The sequence below is a fragment of the Hakea prostrata genome, chromosome 9 (assembly GCF_041222555.1).
Source record: "Hakea prostrata isolate BN-2017 chromosome 9, UWA_Hpros_2, whole genome shotgun sequence".
Lineage (NCBI taxonomy): Eukaryota > Viridiplantae > Streptophyta > Magnoliopsida > Proteales > Proteaceae > Hakea > Hakea prostrata.
Genome location: NC_142608.1, coordinates 51,702,163 through 51,729,008, shown reverse-complemented (window position 1 = coordinate 51,729,008; position 26,846 = coordinate 51,702,163). Strand labels below are relative to the sequence as shown.

Here is a 26,846-nt window from a genome sequence, read left to right as displayed (position 1 = left end):
TCAGAGACAGTTGACAGTTACTGGAGGAGACAGATCACAAGTTCTGATAAGTAAATTGTAAAGACAAGCAGAAGAGAAGACTCGTAGAAAAGAATGGACAATTACTATTCCACTGTGTTTGCACTGTTACAAAATGCAGTTTGACATTGAATCATAGATCAATTTCAAATACATAATCCCTTTACAAGAAAAGACCCTTACCCAACATCGAACAATATGTACAGCATAGCGGGAATTTACTCATCAGCAACTGTCAGATCCCCAGAATCAAGCATCTGGTGCACCAGTATGAAGATCCATGTAGACAAGCTAACCATATGCTGATTCCGGTAGCAGGGTAGCACCCATATTTAATGAGGTTAAACAGTGTGACGCCAATAAGAAGCACATTTAATGACTAGAGGCAATAATTCTTTTTTCCCTTGGTTCATAGTTCAATTCCTTTTCCAGCCAACGCAGCAGCCACTGAAGCAGAAGCCTCTTCAAGAGTTCGCTTCTTCTGCACTGTGTCGAAGGCCTCAACAAAATCTCCAGCCTCCCAATCAGTGAAGTCCTCAACACCAATACCACACTCTAGTCCAGCATTAACCTGGCCAGAGGAGAGAATTGAGAAGTCAGCATACCTCCTTTAGATGGCAAGGAAATAGAACTACCAAACAAAATCATAAATAATTGGCAAGCCGATTAACAGAAGTATTAGTACAATGTTAGATCAACAAGTGTGAGATCCCCATTACTTTAATACATGGGACAGAAAGTTTGAGGGGAAGGATAGAGAAGGCATGGCCCATGGATGACAAAAGATTTCATCACTCACGGTATAAGACATGGTTAACGGTAGAGGCATCCATAGATCGAGATATATCCAACAAACCTCAGGTCAAGGGTAGGCATCTTGGCTGTCTTTTCTTCTTGGGAAATTTTCAGTAACACCACCTGAGCCCCAAGTGATGAAAACCATATCCAGGACCACCTAATGACCGCACAAGGGGTTTACCAGCACCCTACCAACAACCCAAGTAATTTCTTGCAAGTATAGTGGTAATTTGGCAATTTTTCTATTTTCCAGTTGAGCCCACTTCAGGTTTATTAGTCTAGTCCAGTAAGTTTGTGGGAGCCTAGATCTACTTTTATTTTTGCAATTCAGTTATTACTTTGTAAGTGATCGAGGAATTCTTGTCAATGTAGGGTTCCCAAGTTGTGAATGAGTCCCCTAGTTTCAATTTGCTTATTGTAGGGATTCTATATCTACTCTAGATTCCAAATTTTATCCATTTAGAGTGAGATATGATAGAATCCTCATCAGAGTTCGAGTCATTAGTCAAGTAAGAGTCCATTTAGCATTGGTTTGCAAGTTACATTCCAAGTTTGTTTTCTTTTTAGAAGTTGAGTACTAATATGTTTTCCTTCATGTAGGCTACGGATAAGCCACTCTAGGTTGTAACAAATCAGATTTGAATAATAGAAGAAATTGCAGTACCTACATTTTTGAAAAATGAAATGAAATTTCAATTATTTTGGAAAAGGTATAGGTTTCAACCTACACGATACAAAATTTTGGTTGAAACAACACGAAATTTCGTATGGGGCCGAAATTTTATATTGCAGGTTATAAATTTCAAGAATTACAGAGGTTCCGCCAGTTTCAAGCGAAACTGCAAGGCGAATTTTCGACCTTGAACCCCTTTTTTTCCCATTTACCTTGCATTCTACCCTCTTTTCACCACATTTTAGCAACTCCTTTGCATTCCTTCTTCAATCTTGCTCCTCCATTGTTGAGTTTTTGAGAATCAAAGAAGGTGAGTTAACAAACTTCTCTATTTTTTTTATTTGTTTTGTTTATGGCTCAAATCAACTTAGATTGCTTTCAAATTAAAGTATGTCTAGTCTAGAGTGTTGATCTATGAATATGTGGTGTCAAAAATAAATTTTGGTTCTTCGTAGTATTTTTATTTTTATTTTTCTGTTATTAAAAATTATTTTGCAAATTATATATATTGTTATAAATGTATATGTATACTTGTATAGTAGATGTATGAGCTTCAAATTAATGTATGTGAGAATTGAGACACCATAATGTTGTGATGGTGTTGAATCAAATTTTTTTTTTCTTTCTATTAATTATCTATTTTACCTATATTTAATATATATTTAAATAATTTTAAAAATATTTAAATATTTAAAAATACTAATTAATTTCTGTTTTAAATTAAAAATAGGAGAGTATTAGTGGAAGCATGTATGCAATTTTTGGAGTATGTTGTGGAGCTTTTCAAGATAATTACTGTGTATATTATTTATTTTTTAAATTATTTAGATATTAAAAAAAGACTACTTTATTTTTGTTTTATATTTAAAAATAAGAGGTTATTATTATAAGCATGTATGTAATTTTTTGAGCATATTGTGGAGCTTTTCAAGATGCTCAGTGTGTATTTTTTATATCAGGCACTCTCTTTCAAAGATGTCAGACATAGCTTGGCAACACAGGAGGCCACTGACATCTGATAGGAAGAAAAGCGAGTGTAATTACAGCAAGAAACAAATACGAGAATGTGGGGCCGCTAGACTGAAGGTGCATCTAGCTAAGGGAATCAGGGATGTGGTAGGATGCCAAAAGGTGCCCTCAGAGGTCAAGAAGGCAATGGCCTCATACTTGGCAAGGGGGAAGCAAAAGAGGAAAGAGGAGAACAGAGAGGGAGGAGTTTGAGGATGCATGCCTAAATGACCTTCTAGAGCTAAAGGATTATGATCCAGAGGAACCAGGAGAGTATGGATGTGACCCTGATCCAGAGTCCAAACAAATCAGGAGGGCGATGATGATGAGTAGGGAGCAGGCAAGGGTTGATGATATGAGGAAGCAACAGAGGGCTATGGGTTGTGGGTCCTTTAGAGAGCTAGTAGGTATAGGAGGCACAGGCAGCTCTCAAGTACCTATGAGTAGTCAGAGTGTGAGGCAGGAGATTCCTATCCCGCGGGCCCCAACAATGGATCAAGCTTCCTCAACACATGCTTATAGATCGGATCTGGATCTGGAGATTCTTCGCAATGATTCGGCCCTATTTAGGAGGCATGAGTAAAAATAGAAAAAGTTGAAGCACTTATGGGGGAGTGAAGGAGAAAGTGGGATGACTTTCTCCAAATGGGCTATATACCATAGTATTCCAACACATATAACCCAAGGGCCCTACTATAGGGATAAAATTGAGGAGATAGGCAAGGATGAGAGTGGTCTACAGGGGCCCACTCCATATGAGATATATAATATCTATTTGCCTAAGCATAAAGAGGACTTAAATGAGTATATTAATGGATTAAAGCTCATGTGGGCTTATTATGGAGTGACTATGATGGCTGATGGTTGGACTGGTCCCACTAGACAGTCCATCATCAATTTCATGTTGAATTGTGACGAGAGGACAATGTTCCTCAAGTCAGTAAATGCATCCGGTGAGAAAAAGGATGCAAAATACATTTATAAATTATTAAAGAAAGTGGTGAAGGAGGTTGGAGTGGAGAATATCATCCAAATTGTAATTGATAATGGCTCCAACTACAAAAAAAGTTGGGTTGAAGATGTAGGGGAACCTCAGGTATCAAAACATGCTTTTACTTCTAGTACTAATTTTTCATTTTTAAATACATATATTTACATTATATGTACACTTTATAACTTTGTATTGATGCCTTGATGGAGATGGACAGATATAGGCTCTTTTGGACTCCACGTGCTGCCCACTGCATTGACTTGATGCTAAAGTACATCAGAAAGGTAAAGCTTATGAAGAAGACTGTGAAGCAAGCCCAACAAGTTAGCACCTTCATCTATAACTACACATATGCATTAAAGATGATGAGGGACAAGTGTCAAGGTGACTAAATGAGGCCAAGCATTACTAGATTTGCTACCAATTGGATAGCACTGCAGAGCTCTTTGAGTAGGAAGATTGGCCTTAGGAGCATGTTTGCATCAAAACAGTGGTTTAACTAAGAGGGTTTTTCATCCGTAAGAGAAAGGAGAGCATAGTTGACCAAACTCAATGACAGTTTCTAGAATAATGTGAGGATAGTGGTGAAGATGCTTGAATCTGTGGTGCATGTGTCAAGGATGATAGATCAACAGAGAAGACCTACTCTACCACACATATAGGCTGCAGTAGATAGCATGAAGCAGCAATTTGCTCAAGTCTACCCACACGGCAACAAGAAAATCCTCGACATCATCCAAGTTAAATGAGAGTCTATGTTGCAGCATCCACTGCTTAAGGCTAGTAAGTTGTTAAGTCTAAGAATCAATTTCATTTTCATTATGTTATCACACTATTAAGTATTGACTAGTCCGTCTTATTTTTGCTTTTTCTTACACAACATACTATTTAAATCCCAAGTACGCTTACAAAGACAATCTTGGGATGAGACAAGATTTGATGGATGTCGTCCAAACTGTAGTGTAGAGGTTGGAACCAGATCCATCAAAACAAGCAACCATCCTTGTGGAGGTGAAATCGTGATTTGATATTCACAATTTATAGTTTTATACTAAGTTTAACATAGTTATTGTTTTTTCTTCTTTATATATTAGACAAAGGCATTTAAGGATGCCACTGGGAGCTTTGACCATTTCGTGGTAGTATCGGGACGGGAATCTGCCCTTGGGGGTAAGTTAATTATTATATTCTATCTTTACTTAGATATTTAAGTATTGAAATGACTTAGAATCTATGTTTGCTGCAGCTGAACGGTAGTTGCAATTTAGACGTGACTCACCACACTTGAGTAAGGTTGTAAGCGAAGTGCTCTCCTAGACAATGTTCTGCCATTGATTGTGAGCGAAATTGGAGCACCTTCAACCTCATCCACTCAAAGAGGTGCAACCGATTGGGTGTGATGCATATAGAGGACCTCGTCTACTTACACTATAATATGAGACTAAGGGAAGATCATATTAAACAAGGGATGGACAAAGAGAGTAACAATATCGAGTTGGCCGACATATTTGAGATGGATGATGATGATAACCCAATAGTTGATTGGATCAGGGACGGTGGAGAACCCTTGCTGCATGAGGAGGGAGGTCATCCCAATAGACAGTTGCCAGAGGAGATGGGGGCTGATGTGGAGGACTTTATGGCCCAGGAGGGGAGTGCACATGCAGCTCCCGCCCATCTCTTCATGCCACACCCTAGTGCATCCACCCAGAGTGAGGATTTGATTGTCTAGTTCGACACTGAGGATGATACGACTCAGGACAATGATGACGGAGGGATGAGGGGTATTGATTCAATTGATCCTCGGGGCAAACCACCACCACCATCAGTACATGAGAGTCAGGGAGGGGGAGGACGACCCTGAAATTCACATGTAGTCAGTTCCCCCTGATGATGATGGAGGGGATGAGGAGGGTGTTGATTCAGCTGATCTTAGGGACAGACCACCACCACCACCAATACGTGACAATTAGGGAGGAGGAGAACAACCCTAAGATTCACATGTTAGAGTCAATTCACCCATGCGACACAGGATTCAGACCATACTGGAGCTGCATCTCGAGGCAAAAATGTTTCCTCGACATATTCAAGGAAGGGGAAGGGGAGACAGCATGGATATAGCACGGAGGACACACCATCATATAGGTCTTACCGTCCAGCTATGCGAAGAGCTTGGTGGGATCTGTGAGATTGATGAGCATAGATGATTCCAGAAACTCCACCTCCAGAGGATTTAGATGGCATAGGTCTGCAGAGTTCTCATATGATACTGTTGTGGATAGTATTAGTTCTACTGGGTCGACTTATGGAGCTTATGGTTATGGACCTTATGGTGTCCCTCCTAGCTATCAGACTCAGGGTTAGCCACCAATGGAGCCTTGTGGTTATGGAGCTTATGGTGTCCCTCCTAGTGTCACCTATCGGAGTCAGCCACCGGAACCTGATGTCAGTATGGAAATTATGGTGTCTCTACCCCTGCTGACAACTAGGGTGTTCCTTCATTTGTTTAGCAAATCTTTCACTCTATATCACAAACACCACCAACCTTTCCATATGCAGTAGAGCCAATTCCTTATCCGGAGATTCACAACTTCCCACCATCAGGACATCTTAGGCATGTGGATGAGGCCACATACAGAGATGCAATTGCAGACTACGTCGACAACTATATGGGGCAAACATCATGGGACTTGTATTGTCATTTGTATAGGGTGTAGAGGGAAGAGGGAGACATGGAATAGAGTAGACATGTAATTTGTAATATTCTTGTTTCTTCTTATATATACTATATACTTGAATGTTACCTTTTCAATGGTTTTTTGGTAAACTAGTAGTTCCATAATGTTTATTATGCTTAAAATAGGTAATATGCAAGAATCCAAATCATTTTGAGTCTATATGAGTCCTGAAACTGAAGTTCGAAACTTCAGTAAAAGAATCACAAGTTTCGACCGAAATTAAACTTCAGCAAAAAAAATCACAAGTTTTTACCGAAACTTGGAAATTTCGGCCTTTTCCAGGGTCGAAATTCCTATTTCGATCGAAATTTGTTCCTTAATTTGAATTACAGAATAACACTAAGGATTGAACGAAGAGCAGTTGAGTCGTAGGCTCCCTTGGAGGTAGCCAGCCTACAACAATTTGTGAGACTCAATTTGCTGAGGTTCCTCTACTTCCCTTCCCCTACAAGTACTGCATCCTCAACCCCATCCATAACCTTCCCTCTTCTTCCCCCATCTATCTCACCCTTCTTTTTTTATTTACTTGAATTTTTTGAACTTTTCTAGAGACTAAATTTCAAATACACCAATCTAACCATTAAATTTGTACCAATTAGATCTGTCCCAAACTTTATGGACCTCATCCTCCCAAACCTAGTGACCTTAGATCCCAATTTGACCCCATTCTGACTGTCCGATTCCAAGATGTAATTATTTTCTTGAATTTTTGTACTTCCCAAGACCTAAAAACAAGAACCTTAATATCTTTTAATTTAGCCATCCAAACCCCCCCCCCCCCCCACCAAACTTGCTGGTCAAATTCCTACATTATTACCTACATTTCCTCCAAGTTTTAGCCCATTATGACACCTATAGACCCAAGCTTTCATCTCAAGGAATTTTTCCTAAATCTCCCATAGGATATGGGTTTCGTATCTTTGAGATTCATAAGACATATTTGACCACAAAACATTAACCTAATCTTTCCCCTAGGAAATCATCCCTTCACAACCCATATCACAAAGGGACCCCATATCCCCTAAATCCTAAAACCCTAAATTTCAAAACCGTAAGTTATAAAATTCAATTTCAAAATTACAATTGCAGCATGATTTCAAACCCTTAAACATAGAACCATTGACCCCTAAGCCTGGCCGAATCTACCCTAACCCTAGCTTAACACTTGCAAACCTATATCTATCCAAAACCCCTCCATAGAAGGTAATATCAGTCATAAAAGACTGCTGATTCTAACAATTGCAGCAAGATTTCAAATTCTTAAACATAGAGCCCGACCCCTAAGCCTGGCCCCTAACGATAGCTTAACACTTGCAAACCTAAGTCTGTCCAAAACCCCTCCACAGAAGGTAATATCATTCCAAAAAGACTGCTGATTCTAAGGGAAGGTGATCCTGGAGTAAGCTTGAATCTAGGGCCATACTCAAACAATTAAACCCTAGAATCTTGTTCACATCACTGCGTTATCCAATTTATTAGTCAGACCCCTACTAATAACACCATTAGTCTCAGTTTTTATTTACTCGTTTCCAATATTATCCCACATGCTAAGTTAAAAAACACAATCCATGAACCATCTCCCCCAAACTTTATGAGGATTTACGATTGGTAGAGTAAGAAGTCTCAGTCATAGACAGTAGAGGAAGATGAAGAAATGAGTCAAGAACAAGGTTTTTAGTTCAAGGATATTCTTGTTTTTGCAAAAAGTTTAACTTGCTTACATCAGCACTAAACAGTGAGGAGGTGAAATTTTCCCTTTCTTCTTCTCATTTTCTCATAATAAAAAGGAGGATTTTGAAGTATAAACACCAAAAACATTGTTCACTCCTAAAAGCACCCTCAATAATTTTAACATCAGACACCACCATAAGTCATACCCATTATCTAGGCACCACAACCTTCTATATGTAAGCTTGCCACTATGACCTAGAATATCAGGCACATCACCAGCTCCCAACCTATGTATATGGCTTGTTGACTTCTCCAGTAGCCTTACCTATATATCTAACCAAAAAATACAAACCGACCTCCTGCTGTATTCCTGTGGTTCTGTGAAGGTAAAAGCTACTTACAAGTTACAACTCAGAATTATTCAAGTTGTTTAAGTGTCAAATCATTTAACTTGTACCATCTTGTGATATTTCAAGGGAAAAACTACAATATTAGCTCTAGGCACATACCTCTTTCACCAGTTCCTTCACCCTCCTCAGAGAATCAACATTACCAACATGGACTGTTTTCCCCCTCCGAATAATCCTTACACCACAGCCTTTCACCACTTTTCCTTCCGTCACCATGCATCCAGCCACACAACCACTGCCACTACTGAAAGTTGCCCGGACTTCAGCTGCTCCAATTGATATTTGATCCTATCAAGATACAAAATCTCAATCATGACTCTCAAATCATGTCAAAGTTGCATAGCAAGATTTAAATGATTAATCCACAGGATAACGGGTCAACCACATGCTTCTGTGCTATATGAGAATGGAATCTCTACCCTGTGGTCAACGGGAAAGGAACTTAAAATGCTGATAGATTTGAGATTCCCTCACCTCAACAGGCTCAAGGAGTCCCTCCATTGCACTCCTTACATCATCAATGAGGTCATAGATTACTCTGTACAGACGAATCTCAACACCTTTGTTGTCTGCATAACTTTTAACAGAACCTGGTGTTTTGACATTGAATCCCAAGATAATGGCCTTACTAGCGACAGCAAGATCAACATCACTGGCACTTACATCCCCAGTTGCTTGTAACAGAAACTTCAAAGTGACATTATGCTGTGGAAGAACTTGAAGGGCTTGTCTGATGGCTTCAATGGTTCCCTAATAAGAAGAGGGGTTGGAGTTCCAAGTCATGAATGGTAGAAAAGATGAACCAAACAGATAATCAAAGAGATAGTTGCACTACAAGAAACCTAGACCAATGGCTAGACTACATATAGTTTACCAACAACTATGCCCATGCAGGTGCTGGAGCTTAAACATGAGACAGAGGATGATAAAATTTAGCCCCCCAAGATGACCCTAAGGATCAGTTCTATTATAGACCAGGTCAGAGATTGCAAATTTCACCATTTTCATTTTTCTTTTTCAGCACACCAAAAGGGACTGGCTTGATAAGATGATACACATAGAGCTATCTCATCATGCCAATGTTCCTTAGCAAATCCCAGTGCCATCCACCAAATAGTGACTTTGAACCCCTGCCCATAAATTTGTGAATCATATCTTTCTGGTTTTTTAGGCAGCAAATTAACTCTTTGCTTTAAACTGACGATGAAATGTCAGTGAAATTTTCTGATACAGATACATGATAGTTTAAATTATGTTAGTCAGGATATGTATACCTGAACATCGGCCTTCATAACAATATTCAGCTGGTGTAAATCTACTCCAGAGAGCTTTCCTGCTGAAAATGCAGAAGCATAAGAAGACAGAGTAACCTTCCCATCGCCAGCTTTTGCTGATATACGTTCATTTTGTAACAATTCCGCACGAGCCTCTGCCCTTTTACGTGCAAGATCAAGTGATTCAACAACCTCAAACTCATCACCAGCAATTGGAACATTACTCAATCCAAGGACCTGTGGCAAAACATGAGTTTTGTTCAACTTTTGCAATAAGGAAGTAGAATGGGTACAACTGGGGCAACGATGGATGGAAAAACAATATCCAGAATTGCACCTCAAAAATAAATAATGTTGGGTCTGGCAGCTGATATGATAACAAGGATTCTACTCATTAAAGTTAAAAACATAATTCTACTAAATAAACATACAGAATATTCCATTGTCTTTTTAAATAAAAAACTAACAACACTGTCAAGAATTAATCACACTTATCTACTTAAAAAAAAATAAAAAATAAAAAGAGTAAAATCTTCCAAATACCTAGAAAACTAGTTCAATGCGTCAGTCCCCCCCCCCCCCCCCAAAAAAAAAAAAATCCAGCAAATAATGGAATTGAGAGGCACAAAAGTGTCATTAGGTCATGAAATCATCAATGGATCAAATCTGCATGGATGTACTTAATTAACTAATCATCACAATCCACATGAAACCAGGAAATGAGAGCACATCAATGACCCTTGCAGTGGAAAATCAGGAATTGTGGTTAGCATCCAATTCAGCTGCAGATTGGCTAGGAGAGGAGTGAATATGTAGAGCCTTATCCTTCGTTCAAGTTTATACAGAGGATAGGCCTTCGTCCTTCTGATGTTGTTGCTGTAGTTTTCATCCTGTATTTTTAGCTATTCTTCAAATAAATTTTTCATGTAACCTATTCAATATTCAAAACCTTAAAAGAAGAAGAAGAAGAAGAAGAAGAAGAAGAAGAAGAAGAAGAAAGGGTTGCTCCTATCAAATAGTCAAGTTTTGGAGCAAAGGATTTTCTTTAAGACACTTAAAGCATTTAGGCAATAAGGGGTCTGCCTAAGCGTTGTCTAGCACCCAAGGTTTAAAGTATTGGTATGAGGCATCATATCCAAAGGATGAATGAAAGAGATGTCCTCTATTGTATAGTGTCGAAGTTATGTAACGTATGCTACAGATAAACAACACTCATGATAGAAATGGAAAAAGCACTTTTGGATTATAACACAAACACTAAAATGGAGAACAACATGAAAAGAAACAAAAGCTTTTTCACTTATTTATGCGCAAATCCTTGCAAATGATCATGTTTGATCCATTAAAAAAACCAGGTTTTACTAAAGTCTAATGATCTATAGGAAAAAAAAAAGTGTACTAAGAAAATAAATAAAGTTTTTCTCCACTTTATGCAACAGAAACCTCAAAGCAGGGATTAGAGGATGGAAGAAGCATCGGGTGGGTGGATATGGGGATGTTGCAAAGTGCACCAAGACCACTGCAGCAATTGCCCAAGAGATGAATGCAGCCTTGGTAAAAAATAAGAAGAGAGCAATTGTCACAAATTTGGATGATGATGAGTATGATGATGTTTGGCAAGTTACTGGAGAACAGCATCCTGTTCCTACCTCTACCAAAGGATGAGAGGTTCCTAGTGTTGGGTCTCAGTTGTCCTCCAAGCAACCAAGCTCTGGAACTACTGCAAAGAGATTGAAAAACGCCCTCACTAACGCACCAGTAAGGGGTTCTATGGATTTTCACATAAGATGCACCCCTGAAGAAGTTGTTGATGACCGAAGGCCCACAAACAACCAAAGGGCCAAGGGTAGTACTCAAACAACCATATTCATTAGAATGAGATTGCCGGAAGAAACAAAGCGGTTGGATAACCACATTGTTGATTGGATGTATCGGTGTGGTATTCCATTTAATCTTGTTAAAGCTAAAAGTTTTGAAGTGATGGTGGAATTGATTGCATATTATAATTCAGGGTATAGGGACCCTAACTTCATGAACTTCATGCACATCATGAAGTTAGGGTGCCTTTGTTGAAAAGTGCAAAAGAAAGAACGATGGAGATGAGGGCAAGTTATGAAAATTATTGAAAGCAATATGGATGTACACTCATGTTTGATGGGTGGAGAAGTGAAAAGGATAGGCACTTGATCAATTTCCTGGTAAATTGTCCACAAGGAACATTCTTCTTGGGTTCTGTGGATGCATCAAGCCATGTGCAAAATGTGAAAATGTTGTTTCAATTACTGGATAGTAAAGTTGAAGAAACTGAGGAAAGTATATTGTTCAAGTGGTCGCTAACAATGCTTCAAATTATAAGGCAGCAAGGGCATTATTATAGAGAAGGGGGCTAACTTATATTGGACTACTTGTGTAGCCCATTGTCTTGATCTCATGCTAGAAGACATAGGGAATATGAAACCATATATGATGATAACCATGGTGGGAGATCTCGCGAGATCTTGAGATATCTTGCTTTTTCAAAGAAGCGAGACGAGATGGAGATCGAGAGCAAAGAGTTGGTATATCTCGCTCGACATCTCGCCATATCTCGCTGGAACTCTCAATTTTTGCCCCCTATTTTGCAGATTTCAGCTGGATTTCCACTTGCAACTACTTTTAGCACATCTACAACATCGAAGGAAGATCAATCATTCCCTGCTTGTCTTATGAACTTATGATTTAATGACTTGTATAGAACTTCTAAAGGTTAAATAATATTAATACTTTATTCTTGAAAATTGAGATTGTGATACTCATATAGATGGAATTTTGATCATAACTAAGTTATTTGATGCATTTGATACACTTGCTTTTCATTTATATGCCTTAAAGGTCTATATTACTTGTTATATAACCTTGCATTCCTTAATCCTACAACATTTCAGTTTCACACTATAAGACTTAGAAATCATAGTTAGAGTTGTTTTCTGATAAATCCAAGGCCACCAATGTGTTCAAAAGGCCTTAAATACATTAAATACCAAGTTTCAACCCAATTGGGACCCTAAAACCCATCAAGATGAGCCACTAAGTTGACGCCAAAAAATCGCATATCTCGATTGAGGTCTCGTCGAGATGGTCGAGATCTAGGTTTTTTAAGGTGGCGAGATCTCGCTTAAGAGCAAGATCTTCTACCATGATGATAACACAGGCAAGTAGAATAACAACCTTCATTTACAGGAACACAAGATTGTTAGAGTCCATGAGAAAAAAGACAAATGGTAGCGATTAAGGGGCGGTGACTAGATTTTCCACTTCCTTGACACTCCAAAGTTTGTTGAAACACAAGGATGACTTGAAATATTTCCTTATTTTTGAGGATTAGACAAGATCCAATTTGTCTAAGACAAAGGCAGGGAATAAAGTGGCTGAAACAATACTTGCTACGACATTTTGGCATAGGATTGTGGAGGATTGAATTAGAGCATCAAAGCCTCTTATGGTTGTATTGAGGATTGTACATGCTGATGAGAGACTAGCAATGCCTGTGGCCATGTAAGAGTCTAAGAGAAAAATAAAGGAACACTATGGAGCATAGAACGATTGTGGAAGAAAATCATAGATATTATTGAGAGGCGATGGAAGTGTCAAATGGAGAGACCTTTGTATGTTGTAGCTTTATTTCTTAATACTGGGTTATATAAGTTAGGTGTTGTTGATGATTATGAGTTGATTGGTTCCCTACAACTTCCTTCAATCAAGTCTTTGCATGACTAGAGCCTAATGCAATTATACAAAATAAGATATGTCTTCAGGCTTGGTGAATATGGGCAAGCGAGATGTCCTTTCTCAACAAGTATGGCAATCAGACAACCTACAACTATAAGTCCTCGTAAGTCTTTAGTTGTATAATTTTTGTTTATAGTTTTACTTATTTTATTTGTACTTCTAGTTTTTATGTTAATCCATTTTTTTTTATATTTATATAGTTACTCGGTAGGATACACATGGAGGAAATGCTTTTGAGCTTTCAAGGATTGCACAGAGGATACTAGGCCTATGTTCATGGTGGGAGATCTCGCTCTCGAGCAAGATCTCGACCGAGATGGCAAGATCTCGATCGAGATCTACCAAAATTTTGGCGTAATCTCGGTGGCCCATCTCAGTGGGTTTTAGGGCCCCGGTTGGGTTGAAATTTGGTATTTAGCCTATTTAAAGCCTTTCGAACACATTGGTGGCCTTAGATTTGTGAGAAAATAACCCTAAGTATGTTTTCTAAGTCGACCCTATGTGTAAAATTAAAGTGCTGTAAAATGCAAGGTTAGACAACATGTAATGTAGAGATATCAAGTAATTCATGTTATCAACTATAAAGTATCAAATACATTACACATCAAACTATCAAAGAACTTAAATGTCTTCAAAATTTTACAACCATAAGAAGTTTTAGACTTCTAGTAAGTCATAAATCATAATCCATAAGTTCACAATCACAAGAGTATGTGAGTAATAAAATTACAAGACTACAAGACAGCAAGAGTATCACTCAACATTCTGCATCAACTGATTCTAAACGGTGGCCACATATGCTCCCAAGTCAACTCATCACTTTAGTATGTCACAAATCAGTTTAAATGTCAAATTAAATTGGTTTCCATGAAAGTGTAGATCAAAGCTTGTGGATCAACATATATTTACATTAGACTTACACAACCATTGTAGAACATTCTATTTAAAAAAAAATTCAAATTTGGGGGAAAATCTTACCTTTGTTGAAAATCTAGTTGAAATAAGCTTGAATGATGATAATTTGATGTTGTAGATGTCTTAAAGATGTTTAGAAGTTGAATCCCCAACAAATTCCGGCAAAAAATCAAGTTTCTGGCAAGTTTTGATGGTTGCAGCAAGAGAGAGGCGAGATCTCGCAAGATGTGGCGAGATCTCCCATCTCACAGATCTCGCCTCTCCTCTCATCTGGCTATCTCAAAATAGCGAGATATCTCGCGAGATCTCCCACCATGCCTATGTTGTTCCTCCTCTAATTGTGGACGGAATTAGAGCACATTTGAGTTCGTAAGTATTAAGTGATTTAAGTATTTAAAAATACTTTTTAACTTTTAAGTTTTAATTTTGGATGAATGAATTAGGATTCTCTTCAATTGCTTATGAATCCAGATTCACGCCAATAAGAGGAATAGACTGGAACATAAGCAGTTGAATGATCTAATTATTATTCAGCACAACCGCCATCTTCAAGAAAAGTTCAATGAAAGGCGAGCACAGAATAAAAATTATGACCCTACTTTTTGATGAGCTTATAGATGGTTAGTCAGCTTGATAATGATTTTAGTCCACCCTGAGGGTGATCCAACTTGGAGCACTGCTGATAGAACTATGGGGGCATCCACAACATTTTATAAGGCCAGAACAGACCAAGGAGAGGTCAACCACGTGAACCAACTTCCTCTAAAGTTAATTTATGCTACACACGTTGCAAAGGCAAGGAGAGGGAAGTTAAGGAACATAGCTCAAAGTCTTATGGAGACATGGAAGAAGAGGAAGAAGTGAATAATAATGAGAATGTTCTAGATGATTATGGTCAAAGGACTAGGACAAGTACTTCTTTGGAGCAACAACTAAGAGAACATCTCCCCCTTGTTGTTGATTTACTTGATGATGATAATAATTAGATGATTTCTACTTTTATACTTTGGAATTTTGGATGTGGATATTTTGTCGTATTTGGGATTTGGACTTCAGATTTTGGATATATGTGGGGTTGTTTGCTTAAACATTTAGAACTTTGTATATGGATATTTGGCTATATGTTTTGTTTCATTTTCTTCTTCTACTTCTTTTATTCTCATGATACTTGCTAATTGTTTCACTGATGCATTGAATATGATGGTTTCTAATTCAATTTATAGGTTTAGGTTGCATCCTAGGTCTTAGTTCTTAATTTCCTATTTCCTAATAATAGTCAATGGCAGATGACAATATTGCTTGGCAACATGGAGTCCCGATGAACATAAGAAGACAAAGAACAATGTGTAACTACTGCAGAAGAGTCATCCAAGAAGGTAAAACAAGATTCAAGCAACACTTGGTTGGAATTTATGCAAATACACCCTAGTGCCACCAAGTCCCTCCTAAGATTTAGGAAGCTATTGCTGAAAACTTGTATCAAATGGAGTTGGCTAGAACTCAACAACATAGAGGAGTTGCAGGACCTAGCCGAGCTGGCAGAGGAGATGGAGTTGCAAGTGGTGCTGGTGACGTCCAATGAAGGTATGTGTTTTACTTCGTTTGCTAGTGCATATATGTATTTAGTCTCATTTTATCATATCTTGATTCTTGAATTCAATAGTTAATGATAGTATGATACTTGTAATTTATTTTGGACCAAGTTAATTACTATGTGTGGTTTGTAGTATGTTGGATGACTTAAGGTAGCCTAATGTTAGTTCTTTCGCTATATAAGATATCATATAGTTATAATGAATTAGAGTATACGGGATGTACACTAAAAATGTCATTTAAAACACCTTGACTGCCTCGGCGGGTGCCTCGTTGCCTCACCGCCTCAATTGGCCTAAACCGTTTCACATTGCCTCGTAGCTGACACAATTATGATGTAATGACAGAAAGCCAACATTTTCCTCCAGGAAAGAAAGAATGGAGACTATAGATGTTTAGAGAGAGAAGGGAATAAATAAATTATATATATATATATATATATATATATATATATATATATATAATAAGAAAATCAGGAGAAAACTTGAGGGAGAATTCAAAACTGCACCTACACCCATGTCCTAAAACCTGACCAGCTTATTGACTTGCTAAATAACTGCATGGTGGTTTAATGAATTAACTGTTAGGCCACACAATTGGACTTAATACATCATGCTACTAACAAAACAAGAAAATAAAACAAGACTAGCTACACTGCAATCATAAATCATGGATTAAAATCCTCAAGGCTGCATTTGTTTGCTGGAATAAAGGTGGGGTGGGAAAATTCTTGAAAAAAGCAAACTTTTGTTACTTTTCCTTTAAATCCTAAAAGTGTACATTGTTCAGTTGATTGGGGTGGGAAAGTTAGAGACAAGTTTCCTTAAATTAAGGAAACTTGTCTGCTGAGGTGTCAACCCAATTTTCCCACCCCAAGCCTTTTCAAAACCCCAATAAATATGTGGGATATTTTGGAAAAGTGTGGAAAAGTGAAATGTGGGACCCACAATTAACACTTTTCCACACTTTCCTTTCCTTTCCTTTCCTTAAGGAAACTTGTTTGCTGAGGTGTCAACCCAATTTTCTCATCCCAAGCCTTTTCAAAACCCCAATAAATATGTGGGATTTTTTGGAAATGAGTGGAAAAGTGAAATGTGGGACCCACAATTAACACTTTTCCACACTTTCCTTTCCTTTCCTTCTCCCTCACCCCACTATACATGGGGTCCACATACTTTTTTTTTTCCCACCCCACCTTTGCAAACAAACGCAGCCCATGTGAAAGAAAGTTGTTTGACTACTAAATAAAAGCAGAGTGGTCATTTTTCAGTGACAAGAATATACATACATATTAGAAGAGGAATAAATGGGTGGTGGATGGATAATGGTTATAATGGTTCAAGTTCCCCTTGTTGAATGAAAGTCTTGAGTGCTCATCAAAGTTTCTAAGAAAATATATGTATAGGTATTACAGTAGTTACACCATTTCAGGCGTAAGGTGAAAAGTCAAACAGGTCCAACTAACTGAGCTGGCCCGTTTCACAACATTAATACCCACTTTTCTTTTCTTTTTTTCCGGAGGGGGGGGGGTGTGAATAACAGTAATACCCATGTACTTGCACAGAAAATGGGGAATACTCACAGTGACAGGTCCAAATAGAAATGAAGAATGAGGTAAACAAAAATTAAACCTGCACAGCTGTAGATGGGCCAGCATCCTCAACTTGATTTCCACTATCATCAAATAAAGCCCGCACCTGACAAGCCAACAAAGACTAGTCAACAGATGGGGGTACAACAAAATATAGGCAAAACTCAAAATACATCATCTCTGATTTAATAAAAAAATAAAAAGTCGCAAAAATCTTAAAAGAAGAGAAGGGATTTCCAAGATTCCACCAACCAACCTTTCCGAAGGCTTCACCACAAACAACTACATCCCCCTTTTTGAGGGTGCCATTCTGCACAATAAACGTGGCTACTGGACCTTTCGATTTGTGAAGGCCTGCTTCAATGACAGTTCCCATGGCATTTCTATGAGGATTGGCCTTCAGTTCTTGCAACTTAAGAAAACAAAGCAACAAAAAGGATTAGACTGTGTAGGAATAAGAAAATGAGCCTCAATTCTTGAATGTAGAACTGATACTGCCAACAAAAGCCTAATGAGGCTTTATTCTAGTCTCACATTTTTCAGGTTCTCAGAAAAATGTCTTTAATTGGTCACCTACACCTGTTTACCGAGTTAACAACTGGCACTGGGTGGGGATGAAATGATAACCATTCCATCCATCACAAAGCTATGAAATTCGGTTTAAGCACAAGTTAAAACCCTTTTGGTTTAGTACTGGATCTTTTCACTTTTATTACCAGCAGCTGAAACTTTAGATTGCTTAGTTATTATGTAATATGGAAAAGAAGCTACCCACTTTCATACTAAAAGATGATGTAATGCAAGGACAAACTACCCTAACCCCAAAAAGGATCACATTACAATTAGTTATTGGTAGTTGGTACGAATCTCAGACTTTGAACCAAATATTTGAATAGGGCAGCAACTAATACTAGGCCATAGAAAGCCTTAGAACTCCCAGCAGATACAACTCCAATGAAACTATTTATTGTAGCCAATGGTCGGTTAGTTGAGCAGTTAAAGGCCCAGACTCTCATGGGGAGATCTTGGGTTCACGCCAATCCGGTGGGGGCAACAGCTTCTAATTCCTACTGCAGATCACCTCCAACAGTTTGTAGTGAGATAAATCTGCAATTAATTGCAACAGATGGAAGGGTGAGAATAAGGACATTATCATTAGGTGTTCTCAAAAGGGGTAATCAGTCCTCAAATCATCAGCCTAATCCGATGGCTGCATTAAGGAATACTTCAATATCTAAATGTAGAGCAGGAATAGGCAAAATTTTTGTGTCTTCCAAACCAGATATCAAAAGAGGTCAAAATCTTGTTAAAAGTGGTGCTTCTGATGGTGAGGTATGATGCTTCAAAATATTACCCAAAACTGAAGGATAGGTCATGAAAATAGAAACTAAGTTCCAAATTTAATAAGTGGAAAAAAGTAGATGCACAATAAAGCAGGGTTCAGTGAAGCTGTCAAGATGCGGATCTGATCCTCCAAATATGAGCAAAGGTTGACAGCTGGTTGTCCAGAACTGACTACACAAAATTGCATCAGGTTTCAAGGAGAAAACCAGAATGGCAAAGTCTGGAAAACCTTTCATGATCAACTACCATAATCATACAGTTAGAGGATTTAGATAAAGATTTTCAGCAGAAAAGCTGTACCCTAAACAGTAGTCTATTTTTTGGATGAATGAATAAATTCATTTACCAAAGCCCCTAGGAGGGTAAGAAAGAATGGGGCTTTGGTTAATGAATTTATTCACTCATCCAAAAAAAGACTACCATTTAGGTACCCTTTTTCTGCTAAACAGGAGTCTTGAATGGCCAGAAAGTAAAAATCACAAGAGGGTGAGAAAAGGAATACAGAAGCTATTTCAGCAAAGGGAATCTATCCCCTGAGGTCTCTCAAATGTATTGCGCCAAGCAAACACCAACCAAATTTGTTAAATCATGGGGAAGGACTCGCAGGTCCATTACATTATATGAGTGGAACTATCTGTTCCCAGAAAGAAAAGAATTCCACCATGTCTGGAGGGAACAAAGCCAACCAGAAGACTGAGCTTTGGTTAATGAATTTATTCATTCAAGCAGAAAAGACCTGCAGGTCCACTACATTATATGAGTGGAATTATCTGTTCCTGGAAAGAAAAGAATTTCACCATGTCTGGAAGGAACAAAACCAACCAGAAGACTATAGAGCCAGAATCGCTTCTAATGCCCAGAAATTCCTCTGTTTCCAAATGAATTTGATGCAGTTCTTGAGGCTTTGGTGCAGGCAGGTATGAACAATGAGGTGTACTATAAAAACTAAAGTTTTATATTGGTTTCTAGTTTTGTTATTTTTTGCAGGGCCTATCCTGCTTGGGTCAGGGACTTCACCCCCTTCCTACACTATCTAGATAGGGTTCTCTGAGGTTGCCTATTTTTGTACATTCTTTCCCTTTTGATACATAAAGTTTACCTATGGAAAAATGAAACACAGTCCTCAAGCAATTAAATGGACTTAGCTTAAGCAATAAAAGACAAACATAAAAGAAACAGTGACTGAAAATAAAAAAGGAAACAGCCAAGCAAGGTTTTGAACTGCTGTCCTGGTAACTTAAACCCCGCTGTTCTGGTTTTAAGGAAACGAGTAACACCCAACCAAAGGCTAATCGGACATATGGCCCATGGCCTGGATCATTTTTTTTTAAGTGATGGACTAACCCTCTCATGATCCCTGTTGCTGTATTCAGGCCATAAAAGTAACCAGCATCAAAAGTTGAGATTTGGTGTCTGAGGGATAATAAAGCCAAACAGTGGGGGATTACTAGGACAACCGAATTTCAATGAAGGGAGACCTACATAGCAAAATCTTCACATAAATGCATATTTCAGCTTACTTTGCAAAGGAACAGGCCTAAAATTCATCCAATGTCGGGTTGCTCTATACACAAATATAAAGGTAAAATATTTTTATGCATCACAATAAACACCTACATGGTCATTACATATTAGAATGAGAATCGAGAATAAAAGGACCTAATTCACCCCCATCAAAGACACAGGCCACAGAGCACGGACAAAAAATATCAAAGGCAACATGTTTGCAATGGAAAAAGACAACATTCACGATACCTCTGCAACAAGCATGACGGTCTCCAACAAATCATCAACATTCTCCCCTTTCAAAGCACTGATCTGATCAATGAGATAAACAATGCATGATCTAGTCACAGATGTAACAATATGCACTATGTCTGAAACAGCTTATGTTTAGAGGAACAAGAACCTGAACCATTGGGGTTTCACCACCCCAGTCTTCTGGCATTAGACCAATTGCAGAAAGTTCTTGCATTACTTTATCTGGATTAGCTCCATCCTTGTCTATCTGAGACAAAAGAACAGCTAAGGTAAGATATCAGACTCAGCAGATCTAGAAATACACATTGAATAAACACCCCTGAGAAAATGATACCTTGTTTATAGCAATCACAATTGGCACTCCAGCTGCTTTTGCATGAGCTATCGCCTCATTTGTTTGAGGACGGATCCCATCATCAGCAGCTACCACAATGATGGCAATGTCTGTTACCCTTGCTCCACGTGCTCTCATTGCACCAAATGCCTACACAAAACGTTGCAACACATCAGTTTTTCAAATTCAGAAAAGAAGACTGCTAGAGAATATACCCTTCAACTAAAACTAATTTGACAATTAGAAGTTCAGGGATTATCAAAAAAGGAAGGGATAGAAGCAATATTGCAATGGCAAAGAAAAGATATGCCAAATTTTGAAAGAGCAATAAAAGGGATTACCTCATGTCCAGGTGTATCAAGAAAAACACATGTCTGAGGCTTGCCATCGACAGGAACCAGCACCTTGTATGCACCAATTCCTTGTGTTATTCCACCAGCTTCAGATGCAGCTACCTGTGAAAGCCTTCTAGTCAGATTTAACCAAAGCAATTATTTATAAGCCTGGGCAATGGATCATGGAAATTGGTGAAATTTGGTGTTTGTATTGTCAAGTGATTGAACTTAAAGTATGTCAAAGAGAATTACTTTTCTCCATTAAGTGGGGTTTTAGAGAAAACCAGGGAAGAAGAAGAAAAAGAAAAAAAAAAAAAAAAAAAAGAGGTTGCTGAAGAAACTAAAATGTTGCTAGGTCAGAAAGATTCCATCACCTGATGAGATTTATTCACATCCTAGTTAATGGCAACCAAAGAAGTACTACACTTTCAGACGTTTGACCATGCCAACATCCAAATCACATCCACTTCCCAAACACACATTAAATTTTTCCAAGATAATACCCTTATACCTAGCATAATGTTTTAGCTCACAAATGTTTAATGTTCTATACCCCTTTTGATTAATTTCACAAATACAAGAAATTTGGACATCACCCATAGATTACTGTCGCCACATGTCACTTTATATGGCTAAATGACAGCACTATGAATAGCTTTTTATTATTTTGTGTTACTTCTGGAGGCCATAATTATTATGTAGTGCCATTGTAAGGCAAATATTGCTGGAGAATTAGTTATTAGGGATAGCTATTACTGGAAAAGTAGTAATTAGTTCTTACTTCCTTTCCTTCATTTCGGGTTTAAATTGAACGTATTTAATGATGGAAGACAAAGCAAGCAAGGATGGGATGAAAGAATGAGTGATTATATGCAAATGCAATTCTTAGTATGAGTCCAGGAGGGCTTGAAACTGAGATGATGCTTTTTCGTTTATTGCTTTGTTCTTCCTCTTCTTCTATCCACTTCTTTCTATCAAACTCTATGTCTACTGCAAACCTTCCCTGTTTGATCGCCTAAATACATTGCCGTTGAGTATCATATTATTCTTAGCCCCCCCCCCCCCCCCAAAAAAAAATCCCAGCATATTTGTCCCAAACTAAATTTTCATTTTTCAAGTGCGCCTTGCATTTGTTCTTTCAAAAGCAGCAGACCGTAACACCCACCCCCAAAAGAAAAAGCATACTGTGGCTAGAATAGGACTGGTTAAAAATGAAAGATATGGATTCCCATACCTGTCCTACATCAACATGCATATCGGAATTATGTACTACATAAGAAGTTCACTTGAATTTTCTGATAAAAACAATCCAATATTATATCAACGAAATACATAAACACACACACACACACACACACAGATATATAATATATATATATATATATATATATATATGTGTGTGTGTGTGTGTGTGTGTGTGTGTGTGTGTGTGTGTGTGTGTGTGTGTGTGTGTGTGTGTGTGTGTCACTCAAAGTGCATCGAAATACTAGTGCCCATCACACTAAAATTAACACAAATGCAAGTATGATTTAAGTTTCAAAATACCTTGCTCTTTCGAATATAATCCAGAAGGGTCGTCTGCCAAGTGAGTAACATCAATCACAATATTAGCGAAAACATCCTTAATATCAGGAAACAGCAATAAATAGGAATAAAGTCAAGATCAATCCAGAATGGAAAATGTATTACTAAGTTCTACCTTTCCGTGATCCACATGACCCATTATAGTGAGAACTGGTGGCCTATCTTCTAGCTTGTCCAAGTCTTCCTCATCAAAAGATTCCTTCTTTTTTGCCATTTCTTCCACTCTGACAGCAGCAGCATCCATAACTTCTACATCATACTCTTTACAAATCATCTTTACCATGTCTTTGTCTAGAGTCTGGACTCCATCAGGCTTAATCCCTTTCGAGTAAAAATACCCAAGAATCTCACCTTCACTTATAGCTAAGTTGTATGAAAGATCCTCAATCAACATACCTCCTTCCCCCACCTCTAGAATTTCTACTCTTACAGGGGCTGCTTCCTTAGCTGCCTGGAGCCTAGCAGCCTTTCGACTTGCTTTACTCCATTTCCTTCCTTTTCTCCCAGAAGGAGCACCAGAAATAGAAACATTAAGCTCCGAAGTCTCCTCATCAGCAATCTCTTGATCAACCAAACGTCTCCGCATTCCCCCAGCTGCACCAGTTTTCTTACGGTAATCATCTTTGATCTTCCCAGGTGCAGGCTTCTTCATTGGTTTTGGAGGGGAAATAACTGCTTGAGCAATCACGGGATCAACCACTGGTTTCTTGGATGCAAATTTATCGATTAAGATTGTCTTTCGTTCTCTATGTTTAGAACCACTGTCAGCACCATCTGTAGCAGAAGGCTTTGGAGCTGCACCCACATCCTTCAAGATTACAGGTTTCTCAGTTGCAAGAGTCACTGAAGGCTTTGATTGTAGCGTTGGTTGAACTCTTGGAGGTGGCTGAGGAGGTCTTAAAGGAGCATGTGGCCTAGCTTCCTCTTTCTCTTCTTCCCTTTTCTTGGGATCAACTGTGGGAAGCTCAGTAGTCTTAGGAGTTTCTTTAACCACCTTTTGTACAGTAGCAACTGGGTTTCCTTTCCGCCACACACTCTTTAATGTCTTAGATTTTGTTGAATTTACTGGCTTACTCACTCTCGAGCTTGTGTTTGTACTGGGCATTTGCTTCCCCACAGACACCTTCTCTTTTACATTATCAAGCTTTCGCGGACTAGTGGTTTCAAGTTTCTCTGCCTTCTCCAACACGTCTCCAAGGGAATCAATTACATCATTCCTCTCCTCACCCTCTGATTTCTCCTCATCTAAATCTGTACGGGGTTTTGTTGGCGTCCAAGGCACTGAATTGTCTGAATTAACGCCTAAAAGTAACTCAGCCTTTGGCTGAGGTTTTAATACAGGTTTGGGAGCAGGCTTGAGAATAAGATCAGGATCATCATCTTTACTCCCCCTATACGTTGATTCCAAGGAAACCGAATTCCCCAACTCTTCAACTAAATCTGTAGTTACCATAGATTTACATACAGTAACACCACTCCATCTCTGCCCACCCGCAAAATAAATAAAATTAGTTCCCTTAACTACCGAAATTCTCCGAACCAATGATGGAGAAACCTCAAAATGAGTTGACGAACTCGCTCTCATGCCTCCCAAACTTGCCAGGGAAGCCAGAGAAGCCATAGTCTCTACCGAGACCCCAAGAGGAGCATCAACCCAATAAAACAATGCCCACTAATCTCTTCAATGCATTCCCCTACCAGCTACGATAAACCATGAATTTAATCAACAAGTATTCCTTACCAGTCTCACAGATTACCCCGTAAAAACTCCCCTGAAACCCTAGTTATGGTTCTCCGGGAAGAACAAAAAGACCAATCTTGAAGCATAAATGAAATGTAATGAGTCAGAGAGACAAGAAACCTTACTGTTGCTATAAAAGACTTGTCTTTCTGCAATCTATGGGCTATAATTGAAGAAAATTGGGAAGTTTTAATGGTCAGTGAGCAGAATATAGAGCCAAAGAGAGACTGGGGGACTAAAAACGTAACCTCTGGAATTCTGGTGGCTGTAAAGCGAAGAAGCTAGTTCTCTGTTAGTGGGTTGTGTGGCTATTTCTCCTCTTGTCAAATTTCATTTTTGGTGATAAGGGTGTAACTGATAAGGTTTCTTCGTGGTTTGATGAGATCTCATGATTTTCGTCCATCTTTTCCCTCTCATTCTTTGCATTGAAGGGATCCTCTCGCGTCGAGACTTCTCGCACGTGTGATTTTAGATGGTCGGCTGGTCGGACGGTCCTGAAGAATAAATGCTTCTTTTTAGGAGTCTCAATTAACAATCTAAACCATTAAAATCAAACCCACCAGGCCAGGTATTGTCCGAACCAGCCAAATGTAATCTTTATAGACCGTGTCTGGACTGAAGGGGCAAACGCAAACGGTTTGAGCTGGTTCAGCCTTGCAGCCCCGTTAGTCCATTAATTCTTCTAAAATATAATTTGAGTAAATATCAACACCCCTTCTTAGTTGGATAATATCACTTACCCCCCTCTTACCTAGCAAATATATCAAACACCTCCCATTTATTAACTTTTTCAGTTAAATTTAACTTTTACTGTTAAATATTTTTCTAAAATCCCAAACTACCCTTGGCTAAAAATATCTTTTTATTTTAAACTCTAAATCACCGTAATCACCCTAATAGTTAAAATACTAAATCACCCTCAATTAAAATAATTGTTAAAAACCAAAACATTATTGCTAAAATCCAAATTATCTTTAATTATGAAAAGCCCAACTAACCTTTAAAAAAAATTTTTGATCAAACAATTAAAAAAAATCCAAAATATTAGTACGTGTTTAATTTATCAACATACCCTTGTTTTTTTTAATTGCATTAAAAAAATTGATCAAACGATTAAAAAAAACCCAAAATAGTAGTACGTGTTTAATTTATCAACATACCCTTGTTTTTTTTAATAGCACTTTTTATTTTACTTGATAGTAGTAAGTGCTTTTTAATTGTTTTATAAAATTTTTTTTTTTTAATAAAGGTATATTGGGCTTTTAATAATTAAAGATAATTTAGGTTTTAACTATAGTGTTTTGATTTTTAATAATTATTTTAATTGAGGGTAATTTAGTAGTTTAACTATTAGGGTGATTACGATAATTTAGGGTTTAAAATATAAAAAAAAATTAGCCAAGGGTAGTTAGGAGTTTTAGAAAAATATTTAATGGTAAAAGGTAAATTTAACCGAGAAAGTTAACATAAGAAAAGTGACTCAAACTTTCTTAGAAGTGAATAATAGAAAATTTGGATTAGAAACTTGAACAAACAAAGCATAATATACCAAGCTTGAATAATATAGAATAATTAAAGTTTATGACTGTCATACCCGGGAGTGTGATCCATAGCCCCGAAGATCAAGTATCGAGGAAATCATCCTCCCACATATACAATAACATAATCATAAACAATAAATAATCAAGGTTTAAACATTATAAACAAAATATTTAACTCAAGAAAGAATAAATGATATAATCAGAGTACGTGCGGAAAAGATACCAGATATCCGAAGATATCAAGATAAGTAAAGTGAGGCGGAAACTCACTTCACAAACATAGTGGAACGTAGAATGAAAGTTTAAAATGAAATACAACTGAAACCAATGTACTAATAAATAAACTAAGAATATGAGTCTTCAAGTTTATAGATGACGTCTTCATAAGTATGGACTTCATCAATCCAACGGATTTGTTCTAACTCTACGCTGCCTTCAAAGGTAGTACGCAGCTTGATCCGCCGAGGGATCATCAGAGTAAGCTTGATCGTTGCCGGCACCTTGCGTGAAATACGCTTCATCGGCTTGCGCTTCACTATCTTGCTCGTCATAATATTCAGACTGCTGCAGGATAATCTAACAAGAAAATGTACAAAAAGGAATGAGTTTCGAAGAAACTCAGTAAGGCAAGTTAATCCATAACATCATAGATAACATGTGGCAAAACATAACATGATGCAATGCAATATGGAACAAATAAAGTATGAATGCATATAAACTCTATGTATGCTGGTCTCTATGGTAGACATGCTTTAAGT

General features: G+C 38.0%; 1 protein-coding gene across 1 annotated transcript; it reads right to left on the bottom strand.

The window, feature by feature from the left end:
- Window positions 1-84: 84 nt before the first annotated feature.
- On the bottom strand, window positions 85-24,965 carry FUG1 (Translation initiation factor 2, small GTP-binding protein). The gene is made up of 12 exons (XM_089169359.1): window positions 22,922-24,965; window positions 22,768-22,800; window positions 21,229-21,342; window positions 20,888-21,037; window positions 20,702-20,800; window positions 20,548-20,610; window positions 17,705-17,860; window positions 17,489-17,554; window positions 9,582-9,818; window positions 8,782-9,057; window positions 8,407-8,595; window positions 85-589 (listed from the first exon to the last, which is right to left on the bottom strand). The coding sequence occupies exons 1-12, from the start codon at window positions 24,425-24,427 to the stop codon at window positions 428-430; spliced, it is 3,051 nt and encodes a 1,016-aa protein (XP_089025485.1). The 5' UTR covers window positions 24,428-24,965; the 3' UTR covers window positions 85-427.
- Window positions 24,966-26,846: the final 1,881 nt, after the last annotated feature.